Source organism: Electrophorus electricus, chromosome 4, assembly GCF_013358815.1.
Source record: "Electrophorus electricus isolate fEleEle1 chromosome 4, fEleEle1.pri, whole genome shotgun sequence".
In the NCBI taxonomy this organism is placed as follows: domain Eukaryota; kingdom Metazoa; phylum Chordata; class Actinopteri; order Gymnotiformes; family Gymnotidae; genus Electrophorus; species Electrophorus electricus.
The window spans coordinates 3,191,685-3,206,229 of NC_049538.1; the positions used below are offsets into that span (position 1 = coordinate 3,191,685).

The following is a 14,545-nucleotide window of genomic DNA, read 5'->3' on the forward strand; positions in this document are numbered from 1 at the left end:
GCTGTTGTCCTTGAACCTCTGCCAAACACGTATCATTCACAAACGTCAGGGAGAAGGACTGGATACACTGGGATTTATCAAAGCGTTCATAAAGCTTGTGTAAACCCCGCCTACATGGGCGGAGCAATGGATGTAAAGCAAGTCCTCAGCACCAGCACAGACTGGTTTGATTTACCGAGTCAGGATGCCTGTACACAGCAGACCCAACGCTCACGACAGATCTCTGGTCTGTAGAACCACTCTACTGAACTCTATTTAACTTTACTGAACTCTACTGAACTCTGTACCACTCTACTGAAGTGAATTCTACTGAACTCTGTAACATTCTACTGAACCCAGTATTAACCCAGTATGTAGATGTTCTCATGTCTGGGTATTAACCCAGTATGAAGTTGTCCTCATGTCTGTGTATTAACCCAGTATGAAGATGTCCTCATGTCTGGATATTAAGCCAGTATGACGATGTCCTCATGTCTGGGTATTATCCCAGTATGAAGATATCCTCATGTCTGGGTATTAACCCAGTATGAAGATGTCCTCATGTTTGGGTATTAACCCAGTATGAAGATGTCCTCAGGTCAGTGTATTAACCCAGTATGAAGATGTCCTCATGTCTGGGTATTAACCCAGTATGAAGATGTCCTCAGGTCAGTGTATTAACCCAGTATGAAGATGTCCTCAGGTCAGTCTATTAACCCAGTATGAAGATGTCCTCATGTCTGGATATTAACCCAGTATGAAGATGTCCTCATGTCTGGGTATTATCCCAGTATGAAGATATCCTCATGTCTGGGTATTAACCCAGTATGAAGATGTCCTCATGTCTGTGTATTAACCCAGTATGAAGATGTCCTCATGTCTGTGTATTAACCCAGTATGAAGATGTTCTCATGTCTGGGTATTAACCCAGTATGATGTCCTCATGCCTGGGTATTAACACAGTATGTAGATGTCCTCGTGTCTGGGTATTAACCCAGTATGAAGATGTCCTCATGTCTGGGTATTAACCCAGTATGAAGATGTCCTCATGTCTGGGTATTAACCCAGAATGAAGATGTACTCATGTCTGGGTATTATCCCAGTATGAAGATGTCCTCATGTCTGGGTATTAACCCAGTATGAAGATGTCCTCATGTCTGGGTATTAACCCAGTAAGTAGATGTCCTCATGTCTGGGTATTAACCCAGTATGAAGATGTCCTCAGGTCAGTGTATTAACCCAGTATGAAGATGTCCTCAGGTCAGTGTATTAACCCAGTATGAAGATGTCCTCAGGTCAGTCTATTAACCCAGTATGAAGATGTCCTCAGGTCAGTGTATTAACCCAGTATGAAGATGTCCTCAGGTCAGTGTATTAACCCAGTATGAATATGTCCTCGTGTCTGTGTATTAACCCAGTATGAAGATGTCCTCAGGTCAGTCTATTAACCCAGTATGAAGATGTCGTCATGTCTAGGTATTAACCCAGTATGAAGATGTCCTCATGTCTGGGTACTATCCCAGTATGAAGATGTCCTCATGTCTGTGTATTAACCCAGTATGAAGATGTCCTCATATCTGTGTATTAACCCAGTATGAAGATGTCCTCATGTCTGTGTATTAACCCAGTATGAAGATGTTCTCATGTCTGGGTATTAACCCAGTATGATGTCCTCATGCCTGGGTATTAACCCAGTATGTAGATGTCCTCATGTCAGTGTATTAACCCAGTATGAAGATGTCCTCAGGTCAGTGCATTAACCCAGTATGAAGATGTCCTCATGTCTGTGTATTAACCCAGTATGAAGATGTCCTCATGCCTGGGTATTAACCCAGTATGAAGATGTCCTCATGCCTGGGTATTAACCCAGTATGTAGATGTCCTCGTGTCTGGGTATTAACCCAGTATGAAGATGTCCTCATGTCTGGGTATTAACCCAGTATGAAGATGTCCTCATGGCTGGGTATTAACCCAGTATGAAGATGTCCTCATGGCTGGGTATTAACCTAGTATGAAGATGTCCTCATGTCTGGGTATTAACCCAGTAAGTAGATGTCCTCATGTCTGGGTATTAACCCAGTATGAAGATGTCCTCATATCTGGGTTTTAACCCAGTATGTAGATGTCCTCATGTCTGGGTATTAACCCAGTATGAAGTTGTCCTCATGTCTGGGTATTAACCCAGTATGAAGATGTCCACATGTCTGGGTATTAACCCAGTATGAAGATGTCCTCATGTCTGGGTATTATCCCAGTATGAAGATGTCCTCATGTCAGGGTATTAACCCAGTATGAAGATGTCCTCATGTCTGGGTATTAACCCAGTATGAAGATGTCCTCATGTCTGGGTATTAACCCAGTATGAAGATGTCCTTATGTCTGGGTATTAACCCAGAATGAAGATGTCCTCATGTCTGGGTATTAACCCAGTATGAAGATGTCCTCATGTCTGGGTATTAACCCAGTATGAAGATGTCCTCAGGTCAGTGTATTAACCCAGTATGAAGATGTCCTCAGGTCAGTGTATTAACCCAGTATGAAGATGTCCTCAGGTCAGTCTATTAACCCAGTATGAAGATGTCCTCAGGTCAGTGTATTAACCCAGTATGAAGATGTCCTCAGGTCAGTGTATTAACCCAGTATGAATATGTCCTCGTGTCTGTGTATTAACCCAGTATGAAGATGTCATCATGTCTGGGTATTAACCCAGTATGAAGATGTCCTCATGTCTATGTATTAACCCAGTATGAAGACGTTCTCATGTCTGGGAATTAACCCAGTATGATGTCCTCATGCCTGGGTATTAACCCAGTATGTAGATGTCCTCATGTCTGGGTATTAGCCCAGTATGAAGATGTCCTCATGTCTGTGTATTAACCCAGTATGAAGATGTTCTCATGTCTGGGTATTAACCCAGTATGATGTCCTCATGCCTGGGTATTAACCCAGTATGTAGATGTCCTCATGTCAGTGTATTAACCCAGTATGAAGATGTCCTCAGGTCAGTGCATTAACCCAGTATGAAGATGTCCTCATGTCTGTGTATTAACCCAGTATGAAGATGTCCTCATGCCTGGGTATTAACCCAGTATGAAGATGTCCTCATGCCTGGGTATTAACCCAGTATGTAGATGTCCTCGTGTCTGGGTATTAACCCAGTATGAAGATGTCCTCATGTCTGGGTATTAACCCAGTATGAAGATGTCCTCATGGCTGGGTATTAACCTAGTATGAAGATGTCCTCATGTCTGGGTATTAACCCAGTAAGTAGATGTCCTCATGTCTGGGTATTAACCCAGTATGAAGATGTCCTCATATCTGGGTTTTAACCCAGTATGTAGATGTCCTCATGTCTGGGTATTAACCCAGTATGAAGTTGTCCTCATGTCTGGGTATTAACCCAGTATGAAGATGTCCTCATGTCTGGGTATTAACCCAGTATGAAGATGTCCTCATGTCTGGGTATTATCCCAGTATGAAGATGTCCTCATGTCTAGGTATTATCCCAGTATGAAGATGTCCTCATGTCTGGGTATTAACCCAGTATGAAGATGTCCTCATGTCTGGGTATTAACCCAGAATGAAGATGTACTCATGTCTGGGTATTAACCCAGTATGATGTCCTCATGCCTGGGTATTAACCCAGTATGTAGATGTCCTCATGTCAGTGTATTAACCCAGTATGAAGATGTCCTCAGGTCAGTGCATTAACCCAGTATGAAGATGTCCTCATGTCTGGGTATTAACCCAGTATGAAGATGTCCTCATGTCTGGGTATTAACCCAGTATGAAGATGTCCTTATGTCTGGGTATTAACCCAGAATGAAGATGTCCTCATGTCTGGGTATTAACCCAGTATGAAGATGTCCTCATGTCTGGGTATTAACCCAGTATGAAGATGTCCTCAGGTCAGTGTATTAACCCAGTATGAAGATGTCCTCAGGTCAGTGTATTAACCCAGTATGAAGATGTCCTCAGGTCAGTCTATTAACCCAGTATGAAGATGTCCTCAGGTCAGTGTATTAACCCAGTATGAAGATGTCCTCAGGTCAGTGTATTAACCCAGTATGAATATGTCCTCGTGTCTGTGTATTAACCCAGTATGAAGATGTCATCATGTCTGGGTATTAACCCAGTATGAAGATGTCCTCATGTCTGTGTATTAACCCAGTATGAAGACGTTCTCATGTCTGGGAATTAACCCAGTATGATGTCCTCATGCCTGGGTATTAACCCAGTATGTAGATGTCCTCATGTCTGGGTATTAACCCAGTATGAAGATGTCCTCATGTCTGTGTATTAACCCAGTATGAAGATGTTCTCATGTCTGGGTATTAACCCAGTATGATGTCCTCATGCCTGGGTATTAACCCAGTATGTAGATGTCCTCATGTCAGTGTATTAACCCAGTATGAAGATGTCCTCAGGTCAGTGCATTAACCCAGTATGAAGATGTCCTCATGTCTGTGTATTAACCCAGTATGAAGATGTCCTCATGCCTGGGTATTAACCCAGTATGAAGATGTCCTCATGCCTGGGTATTAACCCAGTATGTAGATGTCCTCGTGTCTGGGTATTAACCCAGTATGAAGATGTCCTCATGTCTGGGTATTAACCCAGTATGAAGATGTCCTCATGGCTGGGTATTAACCCAGTATGAAGATGTCCTCATGTCTGGGTATTAACCCAGTAAGTAGATGTCCTCATGTCTGGGTATTAACCCAGTATGAAGATGTCCTCATATCTGGGTTTTAACCCAGTATGTAGATGTCCTCATGTCTGGGTATTAACCCAGTATGAAGTTGTCCTCATGTCTGGGTATTAACCCAGTATGAAGATGTCCTCATGTCTGGGTATTAACCCAGTATGAAGATGTCCTCATGTCTGGGTATTATCCCAGTATGAAGATGTCCTCATGTCTAGGTATTATCCCAGTATGAAGATGTCCTCATGTCTGGGTATTAACCCAGTATGAAGATGTCCTCATGTCTGGGTATTAACCCAGAATGAAGATGTACTCATGTCTGGGTATTATCCCAGTATGAAGATGTCCTCATGTCTGGGTATTAACCCAGTATGAAGATGTCCTCATGTCTGGGTATTAACCCAGTAAGTAGATGTCCTCATGTCTGGGTATTAACCCAGTATGAAGATGTCCTCAGGTCAGTGTATTAACCCAGTATGAAGATGTCCTCAGGTCAGTCTATTAACCCAGTATGAAGATGTCCTCAGGTCAGTGTATTAACCCAGTATGAAGATGTCCTCAGGTCAGTGTATTAACCCAGTATGAATATGTCCTCGTGTCTGTGTATTAACCCAGTATGAAGATGTCCTCAGGTCAGTCTATTAACCCAGTATGAAGATGTCGTCATGTCTAGGTATTAACCCAGTATGAAGATGTCCTCATGTCTGGGTACTATCCCAGTATGAAGATGTCCTCATGTCTGTGTATTAACCCAGTATGAAGATGTTCTCATGTCTGGGTATTAACCCAGTATGATGTCCTCATGCCTGGGTATTAACCCAGTATGTAGATGTCCTCATGTCAGTGTATTAACCCAGTATGAAGATGTCCTCAGGTCAGTGCATTAACCCAGTATGAAGATGTCCTCATGTCTGTGTATTAACCCAGTATGAAGATGTCCTCATGCCTGGGTATTAACCCAGTATGAAGATGTCCTCATGCCTGGGTATTAACCCAGTATGTAGATGTCCTCGTGTCTGGGTATTAACCCAGTATGAAGATGTCCTCATGTCTGGGTATTAACCCAGTATGAAGATGTCCTCATGTCTGGGTATTAACCCAGTATGAAGATGTCCTCATGTCTGGGTATTAACCCAGTATGAAGATGTCCTCATGTCTGGGTATTAACCCAGTATGAAGATGTCCTCATGTCTGGGTATTAACCCAGTATGAAGATGTCCTCATGTCTGGGTATTAACCCAGTATGAAGATGTCCTCATGTCTGGGTATTAACCCAGTATGTAAATGCCCTCATGTCTGGGTATTAACCCAGTATGACGATGTCCTCATGTCTGTGTATTAACCCAGTATGACGATGTCCTCATGTCTGGGTATTAACCCAGTATTGCTATAACACACAGTGTTGCTATAACACACAGTTCCAGTGAGGCAAGGCTGTATTTTCTCCACTATTACACTCCTGGGGGGGGGGGGGGGGGGGGGGGGGGGGGGGGGGGGGGGGGGGGTGATGGAGAATAGGACGTTCCTGCTGCAGTTGGGATGGACTTGGTCTAAACTTATCCAGCTGTGGAACCAAGACCTCCTCAGTCTGTGATACCCAACAGATTTAACACAGCATCTGGCCAGTAGACACACCCACAGAGCTAGAAAAAGCCCTGCCTTCCTTCAGAGGCCCCACCCACCCACTGAGGGTGTTCTGACCTCGTACTCCTTGCGGACTCCAGGCGCATCCTCGATGCGGTCGCTCCAGTCCCTCTTCCGAATCTGGTCCTCCTGCTCCTTCAGGTAGGCGAGCTCTTTGTCACAGCGCTGCAGGTACTCGTACAGGGCGGACAGATTCTGCTTACGACTCAGCGAACTCTCCTGGAGCACGCACACACACACACACACACGCACGCACACACACACACACACGCACGCACGCACGCACGCACACACACGCAAGCACACACACACACACACACACACACACCGTGAGACACAGAGAGATACACGGATGTATAGCCACGCATGCACACACACACACACACACACACACATAATAATAATAAATAATAATAAATAATAAAGGTCTACATAAAATCAACTCCAATTATGTAACTCACCACAATTTTTGCGTACTGACTTTTCACAGACGGGATGTCCTGTTTGAGAAGACAGGACACTTGGGTCATTTATCAGAAAGATCATTGTATTTCCAGGCAAAAATAACTAAATCACTGTACTACATGTTCTTTGTGTTTCTGTGTGTGTGCGTGTACTAACCGATGAGTCTATCTGAGAGCGGTAAGCTTCGATCTCTTTATGTGCGATGTTGTGGGCAGCGACCTGCTTCTCCACATCAGACAGAGTGGGACCAAAAGCCTCCTCCTGGATCTGCCTCTGCAAGACACAACAAGGACTGAGTCTGCTGTCTCTCTCTCACGCAGAACTGTCTCTCTCTCACTCTTACAGAACTGCAGTCAGTCTGCTGTCTCTCTCTCATGCAGAACTGTCTCTCTCTCACTCTTACAGAACTGCAGTCAGTCTGCTGTCTCTCTCTCACGCAGAACTGTCTCTCTCTCACTCTTACAGAACTGCAGTCAGTCTGCTGTCTCTCTCATGCAGAACTGTCTCTCTCTCACTCTTACAGAACTGCAGTCAGTCTGCTGTCTCTCTCTCACGCAGAACTGTCTCTCTCTCACTCTTACAGAACTGCAGTCAGTCTGCTGTCTCTCTCTCTGTCTCTCTCTCTCTTTCTCTCTCACAGTGTGCTGAGATCATCACTGAAGCAAACCATCAGTCCAACAAAGAAAACATTACCGTGTTCATTCATGATGTCACTGACAACACAAACGAGGTAACTACCAAGCAGCTAAAATAAACAAAGAAGAAGAAAAAAAGCTGTATATATACACAGAAGAAGGTGAAGGGGAGAGAGGGAGGGAGAGAGGGAGAGAAAGAGAGAGAGAGGGAGAAAAGAAAGGAGGCAATCATAGTGTTAAGGACTAAACTAAAGCCTGTCCAGCCGGAAGACAAAGAGACGGTGGTGAGACATGACTCAGGACACCTTTAACACGGTCGACTCAAAGAGGTCTCAGGGAGGTCTCAGGGAGGTTCCTCACCTGCTTGTTGCTGAGCACCTGGGCCCAGTTGATTTTGGGCTTGAGGTCCACCTCGAGACTCTGCTTGTACAGGTCTCGATACGTACTGCAACACTGAAACCAGCGGTCATGAAGGTTACTCACGCTGAGGGAGAGAGAGACACAGACATAGAGAAATAAAGCAACAGACAAAAGAAAAACAGGGTCTGAACAAAGCTACTGAGGGAGCGAGAGAGAGAGAGGGAGAGAGAGAGAGAAGGAGAGAGAGAGTGAGAGGAAGAGAGAAAGGGAGAGAGAGAGAGAGAGAGGGGGAGAGGAAGAGAGAGAGAGGGAGAGAGAGAGAGGAAGAGAGAGAGGGAGAGAGAGAGAGGGAGAGAGAGAGACAGAGGGAGAGAGAGAGAGAGAGAGGGAGAGAGAGAGAGAGAGAGAGAGAGAGAGAGGGAGAGAGGTTTCATGTTGAGCAATAGTTTGGAACTACACTATAAAGTTTGAGAGACTAGTGTGTGTGTGTGAGCAGTAGTGCAGCTCTGGAACTCACTCCAGCTCGATCTCTCCTGCCTGTGGGTGCTGTAGTTTCTTGACTTTGTCCACGTCCAGGAAGAGCTCCTTCAGCAGCGTCTCTGCCGAGGACAGGTTGTCCGCTGCCTCAATCCGCCGAGTCAGAGACACTCCACGCTTCCCATTCTCTGAGTCCTGAGGAGAGGAGAGGGGAGAGGAGGAGAGGAGAGGGGAGGAGAGGAGAGGAGGAGGAGAGGAGAGGAGGAGAAGAGAGGAGAGGAGAGGAGGAGAGGAGAGGAGAGGAGAGGAGAGGATAGGATAGGAGAGGAGAGGAGAGGAGAGGGTGAGTGCTCCAATATGCCATTGGCATAGTTCATTAAGGAGAAACAAAGCATATGCATGTGTGTATGTGTGAGTGTGGGTGAGTATGTGTGTGTGTGCGCACAAGTATGTGTGCAAGTGTGTATGAATATGTTTGTGTGCATGTGCAAGTATTTGTGTGTGTGAAATCAAGTGTGTGTGCATGTCTGAGTGTGAATATTTGTGTGTACATGTGAGTCAGTCTATGTGAATAGGAGTGCATGCATGTGAGTGTGAGTGTAAGTGTGTGAGTATGAACATGAGTGTGTGTGTGAGTGTGTGTGTGTGTGTGTGTGGTAGTACTTCAGCCAACAGATCTTCTACACGCAGGATGTTGGTCTCCACCTTGTCTGCACTACTCTGCATGCGTGCAATCAGCACCACCAGGTCATTAGCCTGCACCCTGAGCACACACACGCACACACACACTTTATCATGCTGAGGCTGCATGCACTGTATCATGGGGAAGGTGAACGAAAGCAAGACAAATGGAACACAGGAGCACACTGGGGGAAGGTTTGTCCAGAGCAGTTCATTACACCACAGAGCAGTTCATTACACCACAGAGCAGTTCATTACACCACAGAGCAGTTCATTACACCACAGAACAGCTCATTACACCACAGAACAGCTCATTACACCACAGAACAGTTCATTACACCACAGAGCAGTTCATTACACCACAGAACAGTTCATTACACCACAGAACAGTTCATTACACCACAGAACATCTCTCTCCAGAAACTCTAACAGGATACAGTATATACAAACATATAGAACAAGATTGTATGCATGCAATTATTACACACACACACACACACACACACACACTCACCCACACACACACACACTCATACACACACACTCACACACACACACACACACACTCACACACACACACACACACACACACTCACACACACACACACACACACACACACACACACACACACCCCAGTAGTCATTCTGCGTACCACATCACTCCCAGGATGGCCAGAAGCACATCCCTTCCATTCTGGGCCTTATCATGTCCATGTCAGTAACCTTCTAAGTCCAGCTTGATGTTACATAACCTCAGGGAGAAGCCACACCCCCCCCAGCCCCGCCCCTCATGGCCTGGGTGTGTTGGCTGGAATGTGGACCCAGGTCATAGTGCGATCCCACTGGTTCTTCTAGGGATTTTTTCCGCAGCATTCCGACAATACTAACATCTGTCAACTAGTTATGAAAACTAGAACTGAAAAATATGCCCTTTGTTTGAAAAGGGTTGCCAGGTCATTTCTTCTGTTTGAAGAGGCATAACGGGTCATTTCTTTTGCTAATATGTGATGCTGAAAGTCTTCAACAAACAGATGCCTTCATGCTCCTCTAACCCTGAGAAGATTCCAAGATGAGCTGGTAGAGCCTGCATTTACCCACAATCCCGCACTCAGTGCCTTGTTCAGTTAATATATCCCAGCCAAGCTGTGATGATGATGATGGTGGTGATGATGATGATTAGTGCAGTGACATCAGCTGTGATGATGTTACTACTCTTCTCTCATTTAAATTGTGGCTATTTGACACTTAGGGAGAATCTTAACCTTTGACCCTCAGTCTTACTGTGAATGAATAGTCAGCAATTGCCTATATGATGGAGCTTACCTAAATAAAGCAATACTGTCATCCAAATATATATATAAACTCAACGGAAAGCAAAAATAGGAGATTTTTTGTGTGTGTTATGTTTATGGGTTACCGGTATGTTATGTTTGTGTGTTATCTTTGTCTTATGATTGTGTTATCTTTGTGGTATTTTTTGATGTTATCTGTATAAACGTTTTCCAATGTGTTGGTTTTACATACATATTATCACTCACTGAGTATATTTGGAGAATCCAGGAGGCTTGGACAAGTTTAATGATCGTAAGTAATGTTTCATGTATGTCCCTAACCACATATGCTGACAGTATATATATTGTATGACATACAGGACATACAGGACTGCTGAACAACAACAAGCTATTATACCCCAGCTGGTCCATCTGAAATCCATAACAATACAGGGTCTGTGGACATACAGGGACTCTGGAGATACAGGATCTGTGGGGATACTGGACTGCGGAGATACAGGATCTGTGGGGATACTGGACTCTGGAGATACAGGATCTGTGGGGATACTGGACTGTGGAGATACAGGATCTGTGGGGATACTGGACTCTGGAGATACAGGATCTGTGGAGATACTGGACTGTGGAGATACAGGATCTGTGGGGATACTGGACTGTGGAGATACAGGATCTGTGGGGATACTGGACTCTGGAGATACAGGATCTGTGGGGATACTGGACTGTGGAGATACAGGATCTGTGGGGATACTGGACTGTGGAGATACAGGATCTGTGGAGATACTGGACTGTGGAGATACAGGATCTGTGGGGATACTGGACTCTGGAGATACAGGATCTGTGGGGATACTGGACTGTGGAGATACAGGATCTGTGGGGATACTGGACTGTGGAGATACAGGATCTGTGGGGATACTGGACTCTGGAGATACAGGATCTGTGGAGATACTAGACTGTGGAGATACAGGATCTGTGGGGATACTGGACTGTGGAGATACAGGATCTGTGGAGATACTGGACTGTGGAGATACAGGATCTGTGGGGATACTGGACTGCGGAGATACAGGATCTGTAGGGATACTGGACTATGGAGATACAGGATCTGTGGAGATACTGGACTGTGGAGATACAGGATCTGTGGGGATACTGGACTCTGGAGATACAGGATCTGTGGAGATACTGGACTGTGGAGATACAGGATCTGTGGAGATACTGGACTGTGGAGATACAGGATCTGTGGGGATACTGGACTGCGGAGATACAGGATCTGTGGGGATACTGGACTGTGGAGATACAGGATCTGTGGGGATACTGGACTATGGAGATACAGGATCTGTGGGGATACTGGATGGCATAAAGGTGTGTGTATGTGTGTGTGTGTGTGAGAGAGAGAGAGAGAGAGAGAGAGATGAAAAAGAAAGGAATGTGAGGGGAAAGCAGGGGAGTGTACAAGTGAGAGTGACAGCATGAGTGAGTGAGTGAGAATGTTGCGTGCGTGTGTGTGTCTGTGTGTGTGTGTGTGTCTGTGTGTCTGTGTGTGTGTGTGTGTGTGTGTGTGTGTGTGTGTGTGTGTGTGTGTGTGTGTGTGTGTGTGTGTGTGTTTTAGCCTAGCACTGCAGGGGGTTCTGGTTTGGTTTCTTTGAACTAACCCTTTTATATATGTGTGTGTCATAGTAACATACCTGAAAAACAGCATACCTCACAGTGCACAAATATGTGCACTGGAAAAGACACACATCCCCACACCCAAGCAATGATAAAGATAAATACGCTTCTATCATCATACTGTTCTCTAGTAATCACCTTCATCTGTTCACCTGTATATCGCAGCTCAGAACTGCCTCTATCATACACACCTGATAATGTCACATAGAAACATGCTTAGTAAGCGCGCACGCACACACACACACACACCCCCACACACAGTGATTACAGATAAACATGCTGCCACCATGCTGTCCTTTTTAATCTGTTCACGGGTTTATCGTAAGTGCTCAGCCCTGTCTCTGAGTTCATTTGTGCGCAGGAGGTGTTAAACGGCGTGCTGTTAATGACCGTCTTTATTTCGCTGCATCTTCAACATCAGCTCCACATGCCGCCACGAGGGCAGTCAATGCACCGACTGTGGTTAATCGGCCTCGCTCGCACGGGCTCCTCGACCGCACCGCCCTTCTTTCAGGGTGTGTAGACTGCCGGTCGCGCCGCTGCCGTACACACCCTTAAAGGAAAACAGACCGTACCTGGAACCGACGAGGGCACGGCCACATGCCACAGCTTTTTGCATGAGCCGCTGCATTTTTTTTTTTTTTTTAATGAAAACTTTTTTGTTTATTCGTTCATTTATAATTGATCAGATACTTCTCGCTAATGTGCAAAGTATTATGTTGCAAGTGAAAATGCTTCGCCCATTCAAACTGGCCTGCAGTCTTATCGCACTGAAAGCGATTATTTCCACTCATAAACAGTTATCGCGCACGCTTCGGCGAACCCACCCACGAGCGTCGGTGAGTCACTGCAGTAGTCACTGCCTGAACAGGCGAGGCCTGCAATAAAGATACATTAAAGCCGCTCGGAGGCCTGGCCCATTAAAACGACGCAACGCATGCTTAAGAGCAAGACTCATTTATGGCTGTTAGGTAAAGATTTAGTCTGAACGGCGGTGCGACAGCACATTGCTTTTATCGCTCTGCAATGTGCACGTTCGCAGACCCAGCTCGCGCATTCCATACTGGCGCAGCAGGAGACAGAAAGGCACGCAGTTCAGAGCAGCACCCTTCCAACGTTACTCAGACATACCGATACGGAGACAGTTACTTTGAGTTAAGGTCCAGTTTAGGTTGCATTCGGATAAATCCGGGAAATCACTTTTCCTATACATCATATCAGCGTCAGACACGAAGTGGGCAAGACCGTGAGTGGAGTTCACAGGGAAGTTAAGTGAGGAACTCACAAGCCTTAAAACAGAACATGAGACCAGAGAGGACACACACACCCACACACTCACACACTCACAAATATACATACACACACATACACCATAAAGTTGCACTTACTGGCTGATTCTCCCTGTGTTCATTTCCTTCTTTTTGCTGAACATGCTGGGAGTGTGTGTGTGTGTATCCAGGGTGTAAGCGTATCCTCGGATTCCTCTCTTCTGCTGTCTTCTCTTCCCTTAGCCTCTCTCTCCAGGCAAAGCTTCTGCTCCCTCTAGTTATGATACCGTGGTCTCCACCCACTGAAACAGGTGCTCCAGCGATGAATGGGACTGGGAATACCTGTTCCACTCCTCGATCATTCTACTCTCTGCCTCTGTCCTCCGTCCCTCCATTCAAACTCCCCTCTAATAGAATCTCATTTCTCATTCATTTTTATAATTCCTCTGTTATTTTCCTCTTATAGGTTTGTATTGACAACTATACGCAGTGTATTCTGTATACTGAATGATTGGGTATGTATGAGTTTCAGAAGAGTACACACACACATACACACACACACACACACACACAACTCACACACACACATATAACACACACACACACACACACACACACACACACATACACACACACACACACACACACACACACTCACACACACACATACACACACACACACACACTCACTCACACACATATAACACACACAACACACACACACACACACACACACACACACACACACACACACACAGTCTTTCCATCACTCTTTTTTCTCTTTCTGTCATTCTCTCTCTCTCTCTCACACACATTCTCGATCTGTTCATCATCCTCTCCTTTACAGCCAACCACCATTTAGCACGCAGACATCTGCATAATGAGAGCTGTATAATAGATTCTTGTTAAATCACATTCATGAACCTGATAACTGCCTTTATAGCATGCAGACTGAATGAAACTGACAGGGAAGTTCAGCATTCCTGTGTGATGACAGACTCTCACATGCAGGTGTTTCAGATGAAAAGCTTCCTCAGTCTGCAGAGAGACGGACATTACAGACATCACAGTACACATCTGCTGAAGCCCCAAGACTGCAGTGGAACTGGAAAAGGTTAGAAGTGAGTAAATACAAGCAGATTTCTAGATTTAGGGGATGCTACGCAACGGTGCAAAGAGTTTACCAGATACCGTGCAACACTTGTGGGTGTTTGTAGAGGTGTGTGCTAAATTAACATTCTCATAAACTCCACACCGCTCCACCCAGCACACACGAGCATCTAGCGCGACCTGTGTTCCCTGTTTTTGGATATCCTATTAGCAAATGTTTACTGATACACGCAGACAGCCAGCAGCATGCCAGGGAAATGCTACTTCAGA

At 45.4% G+C, this 14,545-nt stretch overlaps 1 protein-coding gene across 1 annotated transcript in view; it reads right to left on the reverse strand.

The window, feature by feature from the left end:
* Positions 1 to 13,394, reverse strand: part of evplb (envoplakin b) — a 25,763-nt gene extending 12,369 nt beyond the window's left edge. The window contains exons 1-8 of the mRNA XM_035525813.1: positions 13,286 to 13,394; positions 8,929 to 9,028; positions 8,306 to 8,460; positions 7,789 to 7,912; positions 6,950 to 7,066; positions 6,790 to 6,828; positions 6,386 to 6,547; positions 1 to 18 (exon numbers count right to left, since the gene is read on the reverse strand). The exon at positions 1 to 18 is cut by the window's left edge and continues 87 nt beyond it. Coding sequence (XP_035381706.1) covers positions 1 to 18; positions 6,386 to 6,547; positions 6,790 to 6,828; positions 6,950 to 7,066; positions 7,789 to 7,912; positions 8,306 to 8,460; positions 8,929 to 9,028; positions 13,286 to 13,329 — 759 coding nt within the window. The 5' untranslated portion in view covers positions 13,330 to 13,394. The remainder of the gene's footprint in view (positions 19 to 6,385; positions 6,548 to 6,789; positions 6,829 to 6,949; positions 7,067 to 7,788; positions 7,913 to 8,305; positions 8,461 to 8,928; positions 9,029 to 13,285) is intronic.
* Between the last annotated feature and the right edge of the window lie 1,151 nt (positions 13,395 to 14,545).